The sequence below is a fragment of the Gobio gobio genome (assembly GCF_949357685.1).
Source record: "Gobio gobio genome assembly, chromosome: 20".
Taxonomy (NCBI): domain Eukaryota; kingdom Metazoa; phylum Chordata; class Actinopteri; order Cypriniformes; family Gobionidae; genus Gobio; species Gobio gobio.
The window spans coordinates 41,867,618-41,890,233 of NC_137113.1; the positions used below are offsets into that span (position 1 = coordinate 41,867,618).

At 39.5% G+C, this 22,616-nt stretch overlaps 2 protein-coding genes across 2 annotated transcripts; one reads left to right on the forward strand and one right to left on the reverse strand.

The window, feature by feature from the left end:
- Nucleotides 1-559: 559 nt before the first annotated feature.
- LOC307144219 (interferon a3-like) lies at nucleotides 560-2,849 on the forward strand (the record flags this gene model as incomplete). The annotated part of the gene is made up of 5 exons (XM_079846324.1): nucleotides 560-814; nucleotides 2,201-2,278; nucleotides 2,365-2,508; nucleotides 2,599-2,676; nucleotides 2,763-2,849. 5 exons carry the CDS (start codon nucleotides 560-562, stop codon nucleotides 2,847-2,849), a joined length of 642 nt encoding a protein of 213 aa, XP_079702450.1.
- Nucleotides 2,850-4,820: 1,971 nt separating this feature from the next.
- cd79b (CD79b molecule, immunoglobulin-associated beta) lies at nucleotides 4,821-14,857 on the reverse strand. The gene is made up of 5 exons (XM_079845404.1): nucleotides 14,701-14,857; nucleotides 13,952-14,245; nucleotides 13,746-13,864; nucleotides 11,425-11,478; nucleotides 4,821-5,930 (listed from the first exon to the last, which is right to left on the reverse strand). Exons 1-5 carry the CDS (start codon nucleotides 14,750-14,752, stop codon nucleotides 5,826-5,828), a joined length of 624 nt encoding a protein of 207 aa, XP_079701530.1. The 5' UTR covers nucleotides 14,753-14,857; the 3' UTR covers nucleotides 4,821-5,825.
- Nucleotides 14,858-22,616: the final 7,759 nt, after the last annotated feature.

Here is a 22,616-nt window from a genome sequence, read left to right on the forward strand (position 1 = left end):
TGTCGTCACGACTCACGACGTCACTTTCGATTTCACTTTCTCTCAGGTAACCGCTTGGGAATTTATTCCCCACATTCTTCAGTAAAAGAGTCAAAGTTCACAATCACACGCGAATAAACCTGCCCTTTCTTCTTCAGACCACAAACCAAACAAACAGATATAGATAGCCTATAGATAAAATAAACACGACAGTATTGTTATTTGTTTATGTAGCCTATTTGTTTGTTTATTATGTTAGTTATATCTACTGTACAAGGCAACACGTTTCGTCTGAGTCCATTCACTCTGTCTTTTCACTTTTATTGTACACTATTGTTCAGTTCATTACCAGTCGGTCTTCTGTGGTTTATATTGTATTTATTCAATTGTAATGTGTTCGTGCTTGTTATTTTTGTACACAATGAGAGAACTCTGTAGGAATTCTGATGAAACGCGCAACTTTCCCACGCGCATTGCGCATGCGGTTACCTGTCTCTGAGGTGTGCGATGTTTACATCTGGAAAGCGAAATGCTAATTGTCTTCGCTTCATGAGATACGGACATATAAAAGGAGGACAGAATGGAGGAGAAGTTACAAGATCATCCAATATCAGCCAAGAACAACCGGAGTACTTTAACAGCAGCAGCGGCTCATCAAGCGGATCAACCTGTGGAATCGACCAGCCCTCAAGACGACAGAATGACTGTTCGTGTGTGTCTCCAGCTCTGCCTCCTCCTGTCAGTGTGTGGGATCAGCTCTGTGCTCAGCTGCAGGTGGATACAACACAAGTTTAAGCACCAGCACGGAATCTCTCTGGATATGATCAGAACGATGGTGAGTGCTTTTTTATACTTTAAGTGTATCTTCCGATTTAAATAAAATAGTTATATATATATTGTTTGGCTATAAATTGAGAGACTATGGAATATTTGTGTTTTTTAATGAAATATAAATATAGGCTATAATTAAAATAAACATTTGTTATGAAGGACTTTTTAAGTGGAAAAAAAATATCTAAAAGTGTATTTAGCCCTATAAAACCTACAGCAAAATTTGGCTGAAAATGTTGCACAATCTTCACATTCTGTCGTCTGATTGATAGTCAAACAAGTTTTAGTAAAAGGACTTTTAGTACAACTGTAGATCGAACGAGTGATACACGTGTAAAACAAGTAAGAATAATGTTTATATAATATTTCAAGATGAACACACTGTAAGCCCTAACACTCATAATAATGAACGGGTTTGAGTACTCAAATCAAACAAATTAGTTCAATCAAATGAACTTCTATGAGTATTTAGAAGTTGTTGTTTTTTTTTGAGTTCTCAAAACGGACACATGTGAAGTAATCTGAATTATTTTGTTGTTTTGAGTTAGACAAACTTAAACTGAACTGAAACAGGGCATTTCTATGTCCCAGCATGCTTTGCCATGACACTCAAACAAGACAGAAAATGCCAAAATGATGTGTTATATAATGTTTTTTTGTGCAAGATCAACGGTGTCAAAAGTATTCACATTCATTACTCAGGTAGAAGTGTAGATATAAAGACTTCTGTAGCAGCTTTTTACTCAAGTGAAAGTGTAAAGTACTGGTTTCAAAACTACTTAAAGTATAAAAGTAAAAGTAATGCAAGGAAAAAAATGCCATTAAGGACAAAAGCTCAGGCCGTGCCACAGGGGCCTATAGTGCACCCCACATTTTTCTGAAGGCCATAATGACTATAATGTTATATTAAAATGTTCATGTTGAAAAATTTGGGAAGCACTATAAGCTACCTGTTTCAACCGCATATATGCCCATTGAAAATGAACGCATTTTAGTACAATGCAAATACATTAAAGAACCATATATGTTTTATATTGCTCATTTGGCAAGTGCTATGCTAATGCTATCAAAGCATTGTGTTACCAATTAGCAAGGTGGCATTTATTGAATTAGCTAAAGCTAGTTAAAGCTAGTCAGGTTTCCACTACTAATTGAGATAACATTATATTTTTATGTTAAATGTATGAATTAGCTTACTCAAATATTTCAAGTTCAAAGCAATTCAAATGTATGATTACAAAATAAAAGTTCTGCGTACTTAAAATTTACATTTCTTAACTTTAAAAAAATTAGACAACTGATTGCCTCAATCAAAAATCGGCTTTACAGAAAAGAATCTGTTCATTCTGTTATAGTCTCATCATTAAATCTGTTTCTGTGTGTGTTGTAGGGTGAGAAAATCCATAATGACCATAATGGCATCAACCCTATCCCATATGAGCTGATCAATAACCACAGAACAGCAGAGGTTAGTAAAAAACATTTTTCATTAAAGACCCTGATTTGTGCTGTTGATTATGAATCTATTGACATATATCTGTTTATTCTCCTCAGCCCGACAAGCAGATCCTGTTCGTCATTCAGGCTCTGGTGGAGATCACTGGCCTCTTTGACGATGCCGTCGTGCCCTGGGATGCTAAAAAAATGGAGGAGTTCTTAAACATCGTCCATACGGAGATTGATGGACTGCGCTCATGTGTGAGTACAGTATATATTTATATTTACACATATCCATAAGGTCACCATCTGTCAAGCCAGAGGAACTCATTCATTTCTTTGTGAATGCAGGGTGATTACAGAATGAAGAGGAACAAAAAGCTGCATCTCTATTTTGAAAGACTGAGACGAATGACAGAGCTGAACAAGGTGAGATTCTGCTTCTAATATAGAAAGATTAACCCTCAGCTATAAATGTGGAAACTCATCCTAATGTTGTATTCCTCTTGCAGGAGGACGGAGGTAAAAGCTGGGAGATCGTCAGGAAACGGGTCATAAGTCTCATGAACCAGCTGTTTTTCCCCTTCTACACTCTGGTGTAATGACTGGACCTTCACTCCACGAACAGAAGAACACACACACACACCTCAGTGTTATTCATCAGTGTTTACACTCCTCTTTTATAATGTCGTCTTACAGTAGAGTCATTGTTATACATTTGAAAAAGAGTTATTTATTACTGTACAGTGTTTTAAATTATTTTGTATTATTATTTATTTTAATGTAATATTTATGCTATTTAAATATATTTAATATTTTTTATATAATATATTTTGTATATATTTTTAAAGCTTTTATACTTATTTATTAATTTATTTATTAATGGATCCTTTATTCTGGCTGTGACATTAATATGCAAAAATGCAGTTATGCAGTAAATGAAGCGATTACATAAGCTAATTTTGTATTTCTGGCATTTAATAAAAACTTGAATTTTTTTACAAATATTTTGTGTATTTATGAATTTTTTTGAATCCTTTTAAAACACAATGTTTCCCCTGTTTGCACACTGAATAAAACTACAGCACTTTTCAAATATAAACATTTTAAAACACTACACATCACACACTGTTTTTTCAGAAAAACTGGACATCATCCACTAAACGACTGAGGATCTCACACACACACCGTCATATAGATATGGAAGCCCATTTCACGCTTTATGAGATGTCTTAAATATGACGTAAAAAGTCAAAATGATGACGTTAAATTGAAATGATAACCAAAATGATGATTAAAAAGTTATGACAATTATGCCATTAAATTTAAAGGTTAAGAGGTTAAAAAGTCAAAATTATGACATACATTACAAAATTATGACGTTAAATTGAAATTATGACTTTAAAAGTTGCAAATTATGACCATTAAATTGAAATTATAGGTGAAGTTATGAGATTAAAATGTCAAAATTATGACTTTAAAAGTCGAAATGATTTCTTTAAAAGTCCTAATTAATTATGATATAAAAAGTATCAAAAAAGTTGAAAATTATCACATAAAAAGTCGACATTATGACATAGCCTAAGTCATAATTATGAGATGAAAAGTCGAAACAATGATTTAAAAAGTCATAATTATGAAAAGTGAAAAATTATGACATACTAAATCCAAATTACGAGATAACAAGTTTCCCCCTGGTTTCACCGGCTAGTCCCAGACTAAAATGCATGTTTGATCTGTTTTAACTGAAAGCGACTTACACTAACACTAACATATCTTAAAATATATTAGTGTCATTGTTTTGTCTCAAGATGCACACCAGTAAAGTTTTTTCTAAGGCACGTTTATAAAAGCCTCTTAAATGTTCTAAATGAACTAAGGCCTAATGGCTTAATCTAAGCCTTGTTCTGTGAAACTAGGCCTTTAAATCATAATTTCTGTGATTTTCTGTGAAATCTGTCAACTCAAATCTACAGACTGGCTCTGACTTTGGGCAACAGTAGCGTCGACTCCTCTAGACCAGTGGTTCCCAACCACGTTCCTGAAGGACCCCCAACAGTGCACATTTTGGATGTGTCCTTTGTCTGACACACCCACATCAGGTCTTGGAGTAGCTACTAATGAGCTGATAACCTGAATCAGGTGTGTTTGATTGAGGAGACATGCAAGATGTGCACTGTTGGGGGTCCTCCAGGAACGTGGTTGGGAACCACTGCTCTAGACTGTAAATCAGGGCAAAATCAAGTTGTGTGTATTCCAGCATGAACAGGATTTTGACTGAATGGCCATAAGATGGCGCGCTTTCCCTGCCTACAGCTCGTACAGCACCTCGTTATTACAAGACTGAACAGTTGAACACTCCGCCAGTCTCTTTTTGTATTTCTTTTCCATATGTATTATTATAGGATATATGTATTAAGTATATAGGCCTGCTTAAGGGCCCAAAGTGTCCAAATGATGTGAGACCTCATTGAAAATCTGGGATTTTTTGTAGCCTACTGTTTTTATAAACCGCAAGTTTGAACGTTTTAGGGTAAAATAGGCTACTGACATAAAATGAAGAACACATATTTAGGATTTTGCAATATTTTACTAGTCAAATAGCAAATTTGTGACATTGACAATGTTAAATCCTTGTACAGACGGTCAAATGTTCTCTGCAGATGATCACCAGACTTGTGGAGTCCATATCAAGGAAATATCAACAATCGACCAAAAAAAAGCTGCTTTGTGGAAAACACCTGCTTTTCACATGCTTATTTTAACAGATATGAAGTGAAAGTAGACATTTCATTTGCACTCCTTTAGCTTTGAGCAGTTCCTTATAGCTTTTATTTCCACATACACAGCACCTTATTATCATGAAAGAATAGCCAGAATTTATAAAACAAACACACTCAAAAAAACAATTTCAGTGGGTAAAATGAGTAATAAAGAAAACAGACAAGCAAACAATAATAAACACATAATTTAAATGTATTACAACCAAGCTAACAAAAATATGTTCTAAGTTTTGCTAACGTGCATTAAGTTATGAACGTCGTTTTTAAAACCTTTTTTATGTGAACGTAACAGAAAACATTAAAGGAATGTTTCCTCCATTTCATCGTTTTGTAGGCCTAAGCATTATGGGAATGTTACATTTGAATGTTCTCTGAAAAAGTAGTAAATAGTAACATTTAAAAAACTAGCATCCAACTTTCCACGAATAATGTGTCAATAACTTTTTTGTGGTAATGTTTTGATAACGTTATTAAAGAGCATAAAACGTTGAACGAACATTCTATAATAGTTCATAGAATATGTTAATAGAATTTGTGTAAATGTCACAACCTCAACAAATGTATAGCCTATCAACAGTATAAACGGCATGGTTAGCCTAGCCTACTCCTAATAGTTTCATGCTTTCAAGTGAAATCTTTTTTGAACATACACTCACACTCAGTGAAATCATCAGTGTGCATACACACAGCACAAACGGATCGTCAGTCGTGATAGTGGACTCAGACTGGACTGAATGTAATCATCGTGTCTGGTGTTGTTGAAGCTGATCTATCTGATGGGTGTGTTTTTTTTCCTCACTCTTGGTCTGGGGACTCAACTTCCCATGCTGCATCTGAGGGCTGGGCATAAGTAGAGATGTCCTCGTATATATCCCCACCACACTGCTCAATCTCCAAACCCTGTACAGCACACAGAGGGGAAAAAACATGGATTTCAAAGAAAATTAAGAACAATCCTTTGTAAAAGCTTTTATGTGGCATAAATAGTCCTCACTTTAGATGAGCTCACAGAAATAGTTCACTAACTACTAAATGTTTTATAACTACCTGAATAAATCACGAATTACAGTAGGAATACATGTTAATAAAGCATTTATTAACACACTGAGTAACTATTTCTATATTTCTAAATAATAATATGTATAAATGTACATTTAAATAGTTTATTAATCGTTTACTTACACTTTATAAATGATCTTATGAACCACTGACAACTTCTAATTAATGTTTGTAAATAATGTAATACTTAATTTAGAAATGGTTAATTGATCATTAATAAAGTATGAAAATACAATTATTAAATGCATTATAGATAAGCTTATAAATCAAGAGTAAAGCATTTATAGCTGTATTTATTAATGTCTATTAATGCTTTAGAAATTATTAATTAAATATGTACTATTATAAAGTGTCTATTTCCCTCCATTGACAGCTACGCAACTACCACTTTCAAGTAGTAAATACATCTTTAAAGTAAATGGTGTTAAAACACTGGAGTCACATTTACTTACACTGTAAAAAAAAATTAGGTCTCCAATTGAACATTTTCTTGTGACCGATCACATCAAAAATTTTTAGTTTTAATTTCTTGAATTTTAATTGAATTAAATTGCATCAATTCACAGAAATTTAATTTGGCCAACTGAAAAATTTAGATGTGATCAGTCACTGGAAAATTTTCAATTGGAGACCTGAATTTTTGTTACAGTGTACTTTAACCTCAATTTTATGAAGCGACTCACGTGCTTTGTTTGCACGCACACACACACACACGCACGCACGCACGCACGCACGCACGCACGCACACACACGTTCAATCAACTTTGACATATTTAAATCTGCATATTTCGGATTTACTGATCTATCTCATTTTATATTCTTAAATTTGATCAATAAATTAAATTAGAATAAGAAACTACAGGGCTGTACAATATAATAATTTACCCTCAAAAATTCCAACTGCATTAAATAATGTTATGAGATTGTTTTAAATATTTTTTGAATATACAAATAAGAATGTTGGAAAGAATGTTTAAACATGAAACTAAACTGCCAGTAGGTGGCGCAGGTGACCGTCTGAATGAGTGAGTCATTGATTCGATTCATTCAAACGCTGAATATTTCAGTAACACACACTGTTGCGTTGCTGCTGATCTTTGTTTGGGACTATTTTTGCTGCTGAAATAGAACAAAAACAGTCAAAATTGCATCTAAAATGTAAGTGACTTAATGTTAATTAATTGTTTATGGAACTGTCATATGAAATCAGTGTCACATTTTCAGTTGTGATGTATTAGGAAAACAGCTGTGCTCATTTGTTTCAATTTCTGCCAATACGGAAGTGACTTAAACTGCAATTCATCGACTGGCCACTAGGGACAGGCTCCAGAAGGGAACAGAATCTCATTGAGCTCCATGTTAAAATGCCCAACTTTACAGCAGATAAAAACATGTTTACAGCCTGGTACAAATTGTGGTTTTGGTTTATATGGTTAATTTTGCCCTTCATGACAACTGTGAGGAGGGGAACTTTGTAAAATTTGTTTACGTTATATAAAGCCTTAACGTTCTTGCATTCCCTGTTTATTTTTGTCATTGATGTTTTAATCAGGATACTTGTCCGATCGGGCAAGTACAATTCTTTTTCATTTGCCCTTTCAAAAAATCCACTTGTCCCGGGGCCATGAGAAATCCTGTCCCCCTTAATGAGTTATAAAAAAAATCACCCCCTCACAGTTGTCATGAAGGGAAAAAATTAGCCGTATAGACCAAAACCACAATTTGTACCAGGCTGTAAACATGTTTTAATCTGCTGTAAAGTTGGGCTTTTTAACATGGGGCTCAATGAGATTCTGCTGCCTTCTGGAGTCTGTCCCTAGCGGCCAGTCGATGAATTACAGTTAAAGTCACTTCCGTATTGGCTTCAAGAGAAACTGCGGGAGGTTGCCGATTGGTAAACGCACATTTGAGATGCATATTTTGTAAATAAAGTGCTACATTTTTTTGGGGGGGGGGGGGGGGGGTCAACAAAGGGGTTGTGCAAACAAAGCACTCGCGTCGCTTCATAAAATTGTAGTTACAAACAGGTTAGTATAAAACAATATTTTTTATAAAGTCTTTCTTTAGTACCTTTCTGGGGCTTGCTCTCAGATTTCATTAAAAAATATCTTCATTTGATGAACGAAAGTCTTACGGGTTTGGAATTCCATGAGGGTGTGATTAATGACAAAATTATTTTTTTTTGGGTGAACTAACCCAGTAGGCACTGGACGTCAGATTGACGTTGGTCTCCAACGTCGGACAGACATTGCATTTTGGTTGAAAAAGGAAATTCGGGTTGTCCAACGTTGGAAACTGACGTCAAGATGACGTTGGCTTGACGTTGTATTTTGGTTAGTTAATACCACAACCTAAAATCAACAAAAGATCAACGTCTAATGATGACTCGAAGTTGACAACGTCTAATGATGTTAGAATTTGACGTTGTATGGACGTTACCATTGATTATGACGTCAAGGAGACGTTGGGTTTTGGTCACTATACCTCACGACTAAATGTCAGTATATGATGTCATTACGACGTTGGCTTGAGACGTTGGCTCAACGTTGGATTTTGGTTACTTTACAACACAACCTAAAAACAACAAAATATCAACGTCAGCTGACGTCGGTTATTGGAGGTCAAGTAAAGGATGGCATTTGACATTGAGCTGACATTCTGATCACCTGACGTCGCAACCAAAATGCAACCAAATAGCAACGTCTTATGACGCCGTGTGCCTGCTGGGAACCCTTTAACACGTTACCTGTTTTCACACACATCTCAATTTTCTTCAAGATTCCTGCAAAACTCATAACAATACCCTCATTTTACACAGGTTGTTCTCATTCATAAAACACAAACACATAATATAGCTAATGTGAATTCAAATAGCACACATTTATCCACGAGAAAACATTAAGTAGCAAAACATGACACACCAATCAGAATCTCAGGATATAAATTACTGGAGAGAGAGCTGAAATAATCATCTACAGGCTTTAAGACTACTTACACTTACACTATAATTACAGTACACAGTACTTCAGATAAGGGACAATTCACTATTCTATATCCAGTAAACTGTAGAACATGTATACCCTCAAACTCGTGATTGTCAAATTTATTTATATGTACTGTATTTTTGCAGAACTGAGAAATGATAGAGAAAATCTCAAACTGCTATAATACTGTAATGAAAGTTGCAGAGGATGCTTGATTTATTTATTTATTACTGCACTGTAATTGACAGTATACTGTATTGTGTTGCCTACTGAGTTCATATTCAATTATTTGGTATTTGAGCTTTAGTGCTTTTAATTTACTGTAAGATCACTTTACAATAGTGTAATGATTTTTTCCCCCCTAAAACTCATTGTTGTATTTTCTGTATATGCACTCTTTTCATTTATGTTGTATGTATACTATAATAGACATTGAGCTGCAAAATTATTCCTTAATCTCAATAAGAGGTAACAGTGTTATGAATGAATCTCATTAGTGTTCACTAGGCAGGTTTTGTACAAGTTGGTGTGTAGTTAGCAATCTAGAAAAACGGTATAGACAGAATAATCACTTTTTCTTACACTAGGATGAAAGGTCTATAATTCATCAGTGCTCTTGTTCCCAGCAAGCAGTAGCCGTCATTTCACCGTCTCGGTTAACTATTAGACCCGATATAGTCCAACTATGAGTAACACACTTCTAGCCAAATAACCTTGGATTTGTTGTTTTTGCTAAAATAACTTGTGGGATGTATGATATTCCATCATGCTAGCAAAGTCAACAGTGATTACAAAGTGTTTGGTTTCATTTATTTGACATGTTCATGTTCTAAATGTCTAGTCTATTCTTGGGCTATGGTTAGACGTCTATTACATTTTACCTTGTTTTAGCCTAGACACAAGGGCTGTGTTTGGACGGCTATTAGACGTCTTTTAAACTGGGTTACTTTGTCTATTTTTGTTCTGCCAAAAAAATGTATTCTAAATGAAGCCAAAGCAGAATCAGGTGTCTGGTGACAACACCAAAGACCAAAAGACCAAAGACTTTAGAAAAATACACAATATTACTATGACTGGGAGAAAGTGCAACCCGCAATATGGCAGAATAAGTGGTAAAGTCATTGCGTCACCGCAGCTACTTTTAGAAGTGCCGGTTGCAATAGAAACAGTGTTCTGAGATGCACGCTTATAACTGCACATGTGCATTGGCTGGTCCAGTCTGAAAGAATGCTAATTTTGGTCATGATTTGAGTGTTCATTTTATGAGACAGTTGTTAGATTTCATAGGTGATTTAAAATATGAAATTTAATCGTAAGCTTTGTGGACAGCCTTAGAAAGTTTAATGTTTCCCCATTCAGAGAGATAGAAGCTGCACTTGCATGACTGAAATAGCTGCCCGAGAGGCGTTTCAAAGATGGCCGTCGAGTGAAATGACTTGCCTTAAAGGGACTTTGAATCAGGGTTACACTTTTTTTTTATGGTCCCCTTTAGACATTCTGTTGACTCGAAGTAACATTGCACCTACATGTTAACTAACTCTCATTAGAGTATTAGTAGACTGTTAGGTTGGGTTAGTAGAATAAGCTGACGTGTACTTGCAAAGTTACTTATAGTCAGTAGAAAGTCTGTTGGGGAGCATCAAAATAAAGCATTAGTAGATATTAAACAGACAGTCTGCTAATACTATACCAATATGTCTAAATGTCTAAAAATGTACTGTATTTGTACTACAAAACAAGACAAAAATACTAGGCAAATCTTTTTTTTTTTGCAGTGCAAACTGACAGTCTGTCTCACACAGATCAACAGAACTCTTGGAACGCTGCTCGGCCAATCAAATTTGAGGACCGGAACTTGAAAAGGTTAGAAATGCTCTGGTTTCACTTTATTTTGACAGTCCCTTTAACACATTTAGTTGACTATAAGTTACAAAGCACCTACATGTCTACTAACTCTCATTAGAGTGTTAGTAGTATTAGTAGACTGGTAGGGTTAGAATAAGTGACTTGTAGCTGCAAAGTTACTTATAGTCAGTAGAATGTCTGTTGGGGAACATCACAATAAAGAGATATTAAGCAGACAGTCTACTAATACTCTGAGAGTTTGTTGAAAAGTTACTTATAGTCAACAGAATGTACAAAATAAAGTGTTACCAATGTTCCTATTTTATGAAATTGCATGTACATCACAAATATAATTTCATGCATTGTCTATCAGAACAGACCATGCGTGTTTTCACTTCCTGTAGTAGTGCATGCAACAATAGCTTCAGCACTTTGAGCTTCAAACTCAACCAACCGTAAACACACAAAGACAGTAACAAGCTAAACGAATTAATCAAAACACTCACCTCATATATGTGATCATCCTCAGGTTCTTCATAATCCGCTTCTTCTTTCTTCTCCTGAAACCAAACACAACGAGAAACTGCTGTTAGTGCTTATTTATAACTGTATTATGGCAAAAAACAAAAAAACAACAAAAAAAAACAGGTTAAACTTTATTTTGATGGTCCACTTTAGACATTCAACTAACTAAGTAACTTTGTAACATGTCAACTAGCAGTCATAATGAGAATATTAAAGCTGCAGGCATTAATGAAAGGGCCACCGCCACATGGTGCAAAAATGATGTTGATCTGATTAAATCTCTAGGAGGAGTTTGTTAAAGTACAACACATTTTGCAAAGAAAAATCTAAATATCTCACTTCCTGTTGATTTTCATATTTTGCACCAGGAGACTTTTTTTGTAGGTATTGGGCTGTTACATGTGTGTACCGAATTTCATACTTATACGTGAAGCGTAGTGAGAGGGGCACTTCGTTGAAAATTTGTAGGTGCCGCTATCAAGCCATTTTGCCACACCTAAATCTGAAACCCATAGAAGACTTACATTTTCTCCACTTCTGAAAAAAAGTGGACCTCAAAAATGCGATTCCTTTCGGAGGCAAAACATTAGACTTTGTCCAGCCGCCACGGACACTTCAGCAAAAACTCAAGATCATTACAATTTAACATCACCACGGCCTTAAGATTAGACTGACCAAATATGATGTTGATGTGGTAGTTAATCACAGTATAAAACATGTAATTTCCTGTTGCCAGTAGGTGGCGCTATGACTGTAACTGAATATTGGCATGTAGATTTCTTCAGGCCAGGCCAGGAATAAAACACGAGAAGTTTGGGGTAAATCGTACATTGTATGCCCGAGTTACAACAACTTCCTGTTTCATGGCGAAACATTGAACTTTGTCAGACCACCACGAACACGCCCTTCAGCGAAAACTCAAGATCTTTTACAATTTAACGTCGCAAAGGCCTTTAGATTAGACTCTGCAAATATGATGTTGATCTGATTAAATCTCTAGGAGTTTGTTAAATTACAACGTCTGGAATTGGCAAAAACTGCAAAAATTTTGCAGAGAAAATTCTAAATATCTCACTTCCTGTTGTGTTTTCAGATTTTGCTCCCAGAGACTTTTTTGTAGGTATTGGGCTGTCACATGTGTCTACTGAATTTCATACTTATACGTGAAGCGTAGTGAGAGGGGCACTTCGTTGAAAATTTGTAGGTGACGCTATAGAGCCATTTTGCCACACCTAAATCTGAAACCCATAGAAGACTTACATTTTCTCCACTTCTGAAAAAAATTGGACCTCAAAAATGCGATTCTTTTCAGAGTCAAAAAGAAGTTTGAGGTAGATAGGACATTGTGTGCCTGAGTTACAACAACTTCCTGTGTCATGGCGAAACATCGAACTTTGTCAGACCGCCACGGACACGCCCTTAAGGGAAAACTCAAGATCTTCACAATTTAACTTTGCAAAGGATGTTGATCTGATTAAATCTCTAGGAGTTCGTTGAATTACAATGTCTGGAAATGGCAAAAACTGCAAAACTTTTGTAGAGAAAATTAAATATCTGTGTTTTCAGATTTTGCTCCCAGATACTTTTTTGTAGGTATTGGGCTGTTCCATGTGTGTACCGAATTGCATACTCGTGCGTGAAACGTAGCACGAACAACGTTGATTTGAAATTTTGTAGGTGGCGCTATCGAGCAATTTTGCCACGCCTAATTCTGAAACCCATATCAGATGTCAATTTTCACCACTTCTAACACTTGAGCAAAGTTTCATGAGTTTTCGAGCATGTTTACGCCCTCGAAAATGCAAGTCATTTCGGAGAAGAAGAATATTAGACACACACCATCGATGCTCGGGCCCTAATTAATAGACTGTCTACTTAATATCTGCTAACACTTTATTTTGATGCTCTCCAACACACAATCTACTGACTATATGTACACTCTAAAAAATGCTGGGTTAAAAACAACCCCTAGTTGGGTTGAAAATGGACTAACCTAGCCATTGGGTTGTTTTAACCCAGTGAATGGGTCGCTTTAACCCAGCAGTAAATGTTTGCTTAAAACAACCCAATCGCTGGGTTAAAACAACCCAATTGCTGGGTTAGTCCATTTTCAACCCAACTTGGGTTGTTTTTAACCCAGCATTTTTTTAGAGTGTACTCCAGCTTATTCTACTAATCCTACCAGTCTAATGCGAGTTAGTTGACAGGTTGCAAAGTTACTTATAGTTACTTTTGAAATGACGTGTAACCAAAAATGAATGGATACCTCACACAAGTGCACAAAGCAATAGAGAACCCTTACCAGCTTGTAAAACTGAACGAGAGGAACGACAATGCAGAAAATCAACAGAAAAGCCTGAAGGAAAATGATAACATCCTTGACTCTTGATCTCCGCAAGACAGCTTGGGGCTCACTATATCCTGTGGAAGAAACAAAGAAATACTAGTATGGTAAACAGGCCGGCGAAGAAAGAAAGGGAATGACATCAAATACAAATCAACACCTACTGGACACTTGTAGCGCAGTTCCTGGTCCAAGCGTACCATTCAGCTTGCAAAAATAAGTGCCGCTGTCCTCAATCTCCACTTTCTTTATGGTAATGGAGGCGTTTGTGCTTTCAGTCTTCTCCTTTATAATTATTCTTTGGCTGTTCTTGAGTGGGTCTCTGTCAGTCCGTTCTTTGAACCATTGTACATGAGCTGGCAAAGGCCGATGAGACGGATATACACAGTATATCATAACATACCGACCTGTCTTAACGCCGAGATATCGTGGCTTCTGGTACACATTGGTTCCTTCAGCTGAAATTATGAGATGGATGAAGAGAAAATATATAAGACGGAACCGGTTTAATATCGCAATGGTCATTTGCTGTAATTTACCAGCAGAAGTAAAACCATGAAACATGCTTGGCATTATTAAAGACACTGAACAGTATGTGCATCCCACATTATAACAGTATATTTTTAAGTTCCAAGGCAATGCAAACTTGTTTTGAAGCGGTGGGACTTCCTCTTTCACTCACAGATGGAAAGGAAGAACAACACTGAAAACAAGTCTAGGGCAACTGTAATATGCAAAATGTAATCCTGCAACTTTCAAATCTAAAACAAGAATCAAATGAATCGGTTTTGTAAAGAACTGCCGTCTTAAATAATTCCTCCCATAACTGCACCAAAATGTGGCATTTCAGAGAGTACCATGTTTAAAAGTCAAACTAAAAAAACAGTTTTTAATGGGTCAAAAAGCCATTTACCTGAGAGGTAAATCAGCGCCATGACTGAACATCCCAGCAGCAAGGAATGCATGATTCTTGGTCTTGAAATGCAACCTCTCCAAGAAAAAGTAGTAGATCACATAGACAGAACAGAAGGAAGCCAGCACCACCGGAGCACAGTCCCTCTCTCAGAAGGGTGCAGGTCATGAAGCTGTGGTGATACGATTCTGTTTCTGAGAAACATGCAAATCGATACACCCATGCATCAAAATGTTGAGAAGCAAGTGAATCATCTTGATGCAAAATACATCAAGACTGATATAGACTACTTTACCATGTATGTACAAAGATGATTAAGCAAAATGCAAATGTCAGTAATACTTCATTTTGATGGTCCCTTTTGAACATTCTGTTGACTATAAGTAACTTTGCAACTACATGTCAAATTACTCTCATTAGAGTATTAGTAGACTGTCCGCTAACTCGATATTGTGATGCTCCCCAGCAGACATTCTACTGACAATAAGTAACTTTGCAGCTACAAGTCAACTTATTCTAGCCTTAACCCTACCAGTCTACTAATGGGTAAATAGAGTTAGGTGCAACGTTACTTATAGTCAACAGAAAGTGTTAAAGGGACCATCAAAATACAGTGAAACCCAAATGTCAACTATTTATGCATCGCTGTCCTGGTGAAAAATGACCAGTTGCAACAAAAAAATTTTTTATTTACTCTGTATTTTTGTCATATTTTCCAGTACAAATATCTAAACATTCTTAACTCAAGATACTTGAGAGATACTTGAGAGAAGCAAAATTAAGAGTCTTGTTTACTGAAAAATTTATTTAAATGAAGTGCTTAAAGGTCCCATAGCATGGATTTTTTTTAAAAATAATTTTATAATGTTTCCTGAGGTGTACTTATATTGTGAGTATGGTTTTTACATATAAAAATGTCATAATTTAGAAATAAAAGGCATTTTTCTATCCTGATATTAGCCCTCTGGCTTGAATGCTCTGTTTCAAGGGGCGTGTCTGATGTGAGACTTTAGTGAAAACGCCCACTGTTGTGATTGGCTGACATCTTTGCATTTGAAATGAGTATTAGATTATGTGGCGGAGGACCAGAGAGACCTTAGAGCTGGAGAAAGATAGCTGAGAAAGTTTTATTGTACCGAGTTGTTGAGAGCACTGTGAGCACGAGTTTATGTATCTGAGAGTTCTGAATAAACACGATAAAAACGTCTTCTTCCTCCTTATTCTACGAACTTTATAACATGTGGAACCCCTCTCGAATACTTTTACTATGTTTTATTTTACCATCACAGCCGTCGAGATGAACAAATCGTCAAAGTGTTGATTATAGCATTATTTTTAGATATTTTCCCTTCACATGAAAAGCTGCAGTGACGAGCATTGTGTCACGGTTCATGAATTCACTATCTCACTCTCGTACGTTTTACGTGGGCGCATGAGTGAATGTGTGTGTGTGGGTTGATTGAATGAGTTGTGCGTGCGTAAGTTGGGTGTGCTGATTATTGATTACACCTGCTGCGATGATCAGCGTTCCAGCTGCGGTTGATCAGCGCACCCTATTTATTGTCTCTCTGTTTGTCATGTCATTGTCAGAGCGTTGTTGGATGTCGTCCGGTTTGTTTCCTGCCTGCCCTCCTGTTCCTCACCCCGTTGTTCTCCGTGCTCCTTGATCTTCGTGTTTCACCGATTCCTGTGGTTGTGTCACCATCACCGTCTTCACCACTTCACCTCACGGGAGATCGCTGCTGTCCACAGAGTCCCTGTGCCGCCAAGTGTGTCTTCCTGGAGGATCTTCGCTGTGTCCAGACCTTCTTGTCACACTCAAAATAAACATCTTTTACTTGCTATTGAATCCGACCATTTCTTTAGTTCCGGACGTAACACATTGAGCACATAGACAACATGTTGATCGCGTGAATGCAGTGATCTTGTCATTGCAGTGCTATTTCTCTCACAAAATGCTTTGACCACAACTAACAGCAAACACGACATCGACATGAATACAGTAAGAGCCTCGTTGTGCAGCATGACAGCGTCATTCATTATAACGGCAGTTTGGGCAAGTGTGCAGATACACTCGCAATGTGTGATTGACAGATCCGAACATTATAAAGAGTGTTCTTTGATTGCTTATCTAGCGTCTTTCATTTTCTCAAAGGCAGAGCAGGACACCCATAACTCGGTTTACACCTATCGAAATTTCTAGCCACTTGGGGACCATATACAGGCTAGGGGAACTCTCTCCCAAGTACTGACTCTCATTTACACTGACACAACATTTCCCACAAGTCTGTGTCTTGGACTGATTATCGTGCAGCTGTCACCCATCACCTGGCCCTTTAAGAACTCCCTTCTCCCTCAGCTCAGTGCGAAGTCTTGTTTTGCCGTGGTGAACATTTCTGAGCGTTATTCCCAAGTCTGACTGTCTGTTATCGATCCTGTTTGCTACCCGTTCTCGACCCTTTGCTGCCTGCCTCTGACCCCTGCCTGTTTGACGATCTGTGAGTGTATACTGCCTGTCCTGACCCTCTGCCTGTCCTCTGATTACGATTATGCTTGCCTCTGTTATTCCTGTTTTGCTCCTGTCTGACCCTGCCTGTACAACTACGACTGTCTCTAATAAAAGCATGCAAATGGATCCCTGCCAGAGTGATGATTCGTTACAGAAGACTTCGCCAACACAAGATCCAGCTGCTGTCTCTCACCTGTTTGCATCGATGTCCGCTCAAGCCAACCAGCTCGCTGCTCACCAACACCAGCTCAACCGTCTCACAAACCTCACGGAGGAACTAGTAAAAGTTTTACAAGGTATGCAGATATCCACACCCGTGACTTCTCCACCACCGGCCACAGCCGCCATTACACATGCGGTGAGCACGCCACCAGCGGTGAATCCACGTCTATCTCTGCCTGAGAAGTTCAGCGGTGATCCAACGAGATGTAAGGGTTTCATTCTCCAATATTCTCTCTTCATTTCCCAACAACCCACCATGTATCCCACAGATGCTGGGAAGATCGCTTTGGTATGCTCATTGCTCACGGGAAAGGCTCTGGAATAGATTACGGCCGTGTGGAATGATGGTGGAACAGCGTTTCCTACTTATGATGGGTTCCTACAACGGTTTAAAGAGGTTTTCGATCATCCCAGCAATGGTAAAGGAGTGGGCGATCGCTTGATGGAACTCACTCAAGGTCAGAGAACGGCGGCCGCTCAGACCAACTGGGTAAGCGACACATTAAAGACTTGTTTCAGGAGAGGATTGAACCATGAGTTACAGACTGAGCTAGCTTGTCGTGACAATGGCAAGAGTTTGGATCAGTTCATTGAGCTTGCTATACAGATCGACAATCTCATCCGAACACGCAAGACTGGTCAGAGGCGCGGTGCGCACACTCGACCCGCTGCGGATTTTGACAGCTCAGAACCCATGCAGATCAATGCTTACCATTTATCTGAAGAGGAGAGGAGTCATCGGCTAAGTCATCGTCTGTGTCTGTACTGTGGCAGTCCTGTTCATGTGAGAAATAACTGCCCCAAACGCACTCGTCCAGAAAAACCACAGGCGGTGAGTGATACCCAATCCTATACATGTGTGTCTTCGTACCATAACACTTATGTTCAACGATAAACGACTAGAAACCACCGCCCTTCTGCATTCTGGGGCAGCGGGGAACTTTTTGGCCCAGAATTATGCCCAGCAGCATCACGTGCCAGTAACCGAATGTTTTTCTCTCGCAGTGGAAGCAATAGACGGCCGACCCCTGGGTACCGGACGCGTGAGCACCATGACTCAACCCATTACCATGCAGACTGGTATATTCCACACTGAAAGCATACAATTCCACATCTTACCTACATCTACCTCCTCCGTCATTTTAGGGTTACCCTGGCTGCGCACTCACAATCCTCACATCTGTTGGCGAGAGGGACAAATTATTCACTGGGACTCTCACTGCTGGTCTAATTGCTTGTCTCCCTTACCTCCGATGGGCGTCAGAACCATTCAAACTACAAAGATTGTTGAATCAAAGGGACCCAATCCAGAATTCGTACCACCCAAGGAATACCAAGATCTATCTCTAGCCTTTAGAAAGGTACGTGCCTCTCAATTACCACCTCATCGCTCTTACGACTGTGCCATCGATCTCATTCCAGGATCCAAACCGCCCAAGGGACGCATCTTTCCTCTTTCACAACCTGAGTCTGAGTCTATGAGGAAATACATAGAGGAGGAACTGGCCAAAGGCTTTATTCGTCATTCCACCTCACCAGCATCCGCAGGCTTCTTTGTGAGCAAGAAGGACGGAGGCCATCGTCCCTGCATCGACTATCGGGGTCTGAACGAGATCACGACTAAATATCGCTACCCATTAACCCTGGTTCCACCAGCACTAGAGCAACTACGCACCACTCAATATTTCACCAAGCTCGATCTTCGCAGTGCCTATAACCTGATCCGCATAAAGGAGGGAGATGAATGGAAGACGGCGTTCTCCACAGCTACAGGACATGAATATCTCGTCATGCCCTTCGGTCTGGCCAACAGTCCTTCTGTGTTTCAAGCTTTCATCAACGACGTATTCAGAGACATGCTCTATCGATTTGTCATTGTGTACATCGACGACATCCTGATTTATTCCGACACCATGGAGGAGCACATTCAGCAGGTCAGACAGGTTCTTCAGAGATTAATCCAGTTTCAACTCTATGTCAAAGCAAAGAAATGTGAGTTCCACAAGACAGTGACTTCCTTCCTGGGGTATATAATCAGTCCTGACGGCGTGGCCATGGATGACAAGAAAGTTTCCACTATTCTCAACTGGCCACGACCAAACATGATCAGAGTTACAGCGTTTCCTGGGGTTCGCTAATTTCTACCGGCGCTTCATACGCAACTTCAGCACCATCGCCTGTCCACTTACCAGCATGGTGAAGAAGGGTCAGCCTCACCTCAAGTGGTTCCCTGCTGCTATCGACGCCTTTCAGCAATTAAAGGAACGCTTCACAACGGCACCCATTCTGCATCATCCTAATCCAGGCCTTCCATTCACTGTTGAGGTTGATGCATCCAGCACGGGTCTCGGGGCAGTCCTGTCCCAACGGCAAGGTAACTCAGCTAAACTCTATCCATGTGCTTACTATTCCAGGAAACTTACGGCAGCAGAATGAAACTATGACGTCGGAGACAGAGAATTGCTGGCCATGAAGGCAGCGTTCGAGGAGTGGCGCCACTGGCTTGAAGGAGCAACACATCCTTTCACAGTGTTAACCGATCACAAGAATCTTGAATATCTCCGCACCGCCAAGAGAATCAATCCCTGTCAGGCTCGTTGGTCACTGTTCTTCTCACGCTTCCACTTCACGGTTACTTATCGTCCGGGGTCAAGGAATGTCAAAGCTGATGCCCTGTCACGCCAGTTCGAGGGTGAGATCAATCCCAGAAGCACTGACACAATTATACCTGCTTCTCTTGTTATTGCACCCATACAGTGGGACATCATGACTGAGCTGGAACAAGCCAACGCAGAGGGTGAGATACCCCCTGAGTGTCCGCCTACAAAGGTATTCGTCCCCATAAACTTCCGCAACCACATCATCGAAATGGTACACAACTCACCTGCCACGGGTCATCCAGGGATTACCGCGACCACTCAAACCCTGCAGAACCGCTTCTGGTGGCCGTCATTACCCAAGGACTCCACACAATTTGTCAGATCGTGTCACGTATGTAACAAGAACAAATCCTCTCATCAGGTCCCTGCAGGTCTCCTACAACCCTTGCCTCTGCCACAGCGTCCCTGGTCGCACATTGCCATAGACTTCATTACCGACCTTCCCATCTCAGACGGATACACCACCATACTGACAGTTATCGACCGTTTCTCCAAGGCCTGCCGCATCATCCCTTTACCCAAGTTACCTACCGCCATGCAGACGGCCGAAAACCTCTGCAACTGGGTCTTCAGGATCTACGGATTACCCGAGGACATCGTATGCGACCGTGGTCCTCAATTCACCTCTTGCCTATGGGCCGCTTTCTGTCAGGTCCTGGGCATCAACGTAAGCCTTACCTCCGGCTACCACCCTCAGTCTAATGGTCAGGTAGAAAGGCTCAACCAGGAACTCGCACGCTTCCTACGAACTTACTGCTACCACAACCAGAACGACTGGGCTCATTATCTCATATGGGCTGAGTACGCACAGAACTCCATTCACAAACCTGCTACTGGACTAACTCCATTCCAATGTATCCTGGGTTTTCAACCTCCACTATTCCCCTGGTCTGGCGAACCCACCAATGTCCCGGCTATCAATGATTGGGTTCAACGGTTCGAGGAAACCTGGGACAGAGCTCATACTCACCTGCAATAAGCCGTCCGCTGTCTGAGGGAGCAAGCGGATCGCTTTCGGCGTTCCGGTCGTAACTATCTACCAGGTCAATGGGTGTGGCTATCCACGAGAGATTTACGTCTCAAACTTCCATGCAAGAAACTAAGTCCAAGGTACGTAGGCCCTTTCCAAATCCTACGTCAAATCACTCCAGTATCATTTCGCCTTGCTCTGCCTAATCACTTTCGTATTTCTCCCACATTCCATGTATCCCTGCTCAAACCTGCCGATGGTCCCTGCGAGGAGGGGGAGGAGGTTTCTGGTGATCAGAGTCCCCCGCCCGTCCTGGTGGAGAGCGAGGAGGTCTATCAAGTTCAGGAGTTACTAGACTCCAGACGCCGGGGCAGAATTCTACAGTATCTAGTAGACTGGGAGGGGTATGGTCCGGAGGAACGCACTTGGGTCAACGCGGATGATATCCTGGACCCCAAACTTGTGGAGGAATTCCACACTGCACACCCGGGAAGACCTGCCCCTTGGCCTCGTGGAAGACCTCGGCGTCGGTTGCCTCCTCGGGCGCGAGACACGCCGCTACTAACCTACAACACGAGAGGTCTCTTCTTTCTGCCTCTCGGGTGCGTGCGCAAGCAGTGATGACGTCGCCGAGAAATCCATTTATTATTGCACATTGGGAGCAGGAAGACTTTTACTGTGAAGTTTCGTTAGAATAAGCACCTATGGTATCCTCTCATGTGTGTAATACCCTGCACAGAACAGAACAGAAAACTAATTTGCGCGTGTGGACCGTTTTATTTAATTGTTATATTTGAATAAAACATATATTTAAAAATGTATATATTTGTTGCATGTTTTCCAAAAAGACAACATTCTCTCGCGCTAAGCCACGCCCCTTACGGTGGCGCTTACTTTTGAAGTTCAACGTCAACGTACGTCAACTTTTCAATGCGGGCAGCGGGAGAATGAACAGTGTTTAGCAAATGGCTGGAGATGTGAAAATATCATATTCATGAAAGGAGACAGCACGACGTGGACAGAGGAACGTCATGGTGAGTGCGCTTAATTTGTTTTTGATGATCGTTGTCTTTCTTGTTGTTTCTTTCTCTGTTGTCAGTTTTCATACATTCGTCGATGTTGGCTACTATTAACGTTACCTGACTCTCCATATTTACTGTAACGTTACTGAGTGCATCTGAGAATTCAGATTATTGCCCTTATAGTTGTACGTTAGATTTCTTTATGGAAAGTTATGAGGAGATAATGTTTATTGATTATATATTTTCAAAGCTGTGCCGTTAGCTATAAACTAAAAGTTTAATTATTTGTCTGTTATTAACCTGATCATTCACAGTGTGTATTTTAAAAAAAAAATACAGATCTACATCGAGCACACACTTCATGCAGTATAGGTATTGTAAATACACCTGCACCTGTATTGGCATTGGCACCCAGGACGACATGTAACTTACCACTGTTGTGTTTGAGTGTGCCTGCACGTTCAATACACCAGGTATGTTGAAAACTCGTCCACATACATACTAGGGTCCACAAATTCTTGTCCTCCCAGTTC

Coding starts and splice junctions, on each gene's coding strand:
- cd79b (XM_079845404.1), bottom strand. CDS start 14,752: ATGCATTCCTTGCTGCTGGGATGTTCAGTCATGGCGCTGATTTACCTC. Junction 13,865..13,951: donor AACTGCGCTACAAGTGTCCA/GTAGGTGTTGAT, acceptor TTTCTTCCACAG/GATATAGTGAGCCCCAAGCT. Junction 11,479..13,745: donor TCGTTCAGTTTTACAAGCTG/GTAAGGGTTCTC, acceptor GTTTGGTTTCAG/GAGAAGAAAGAAGAAGCGGA.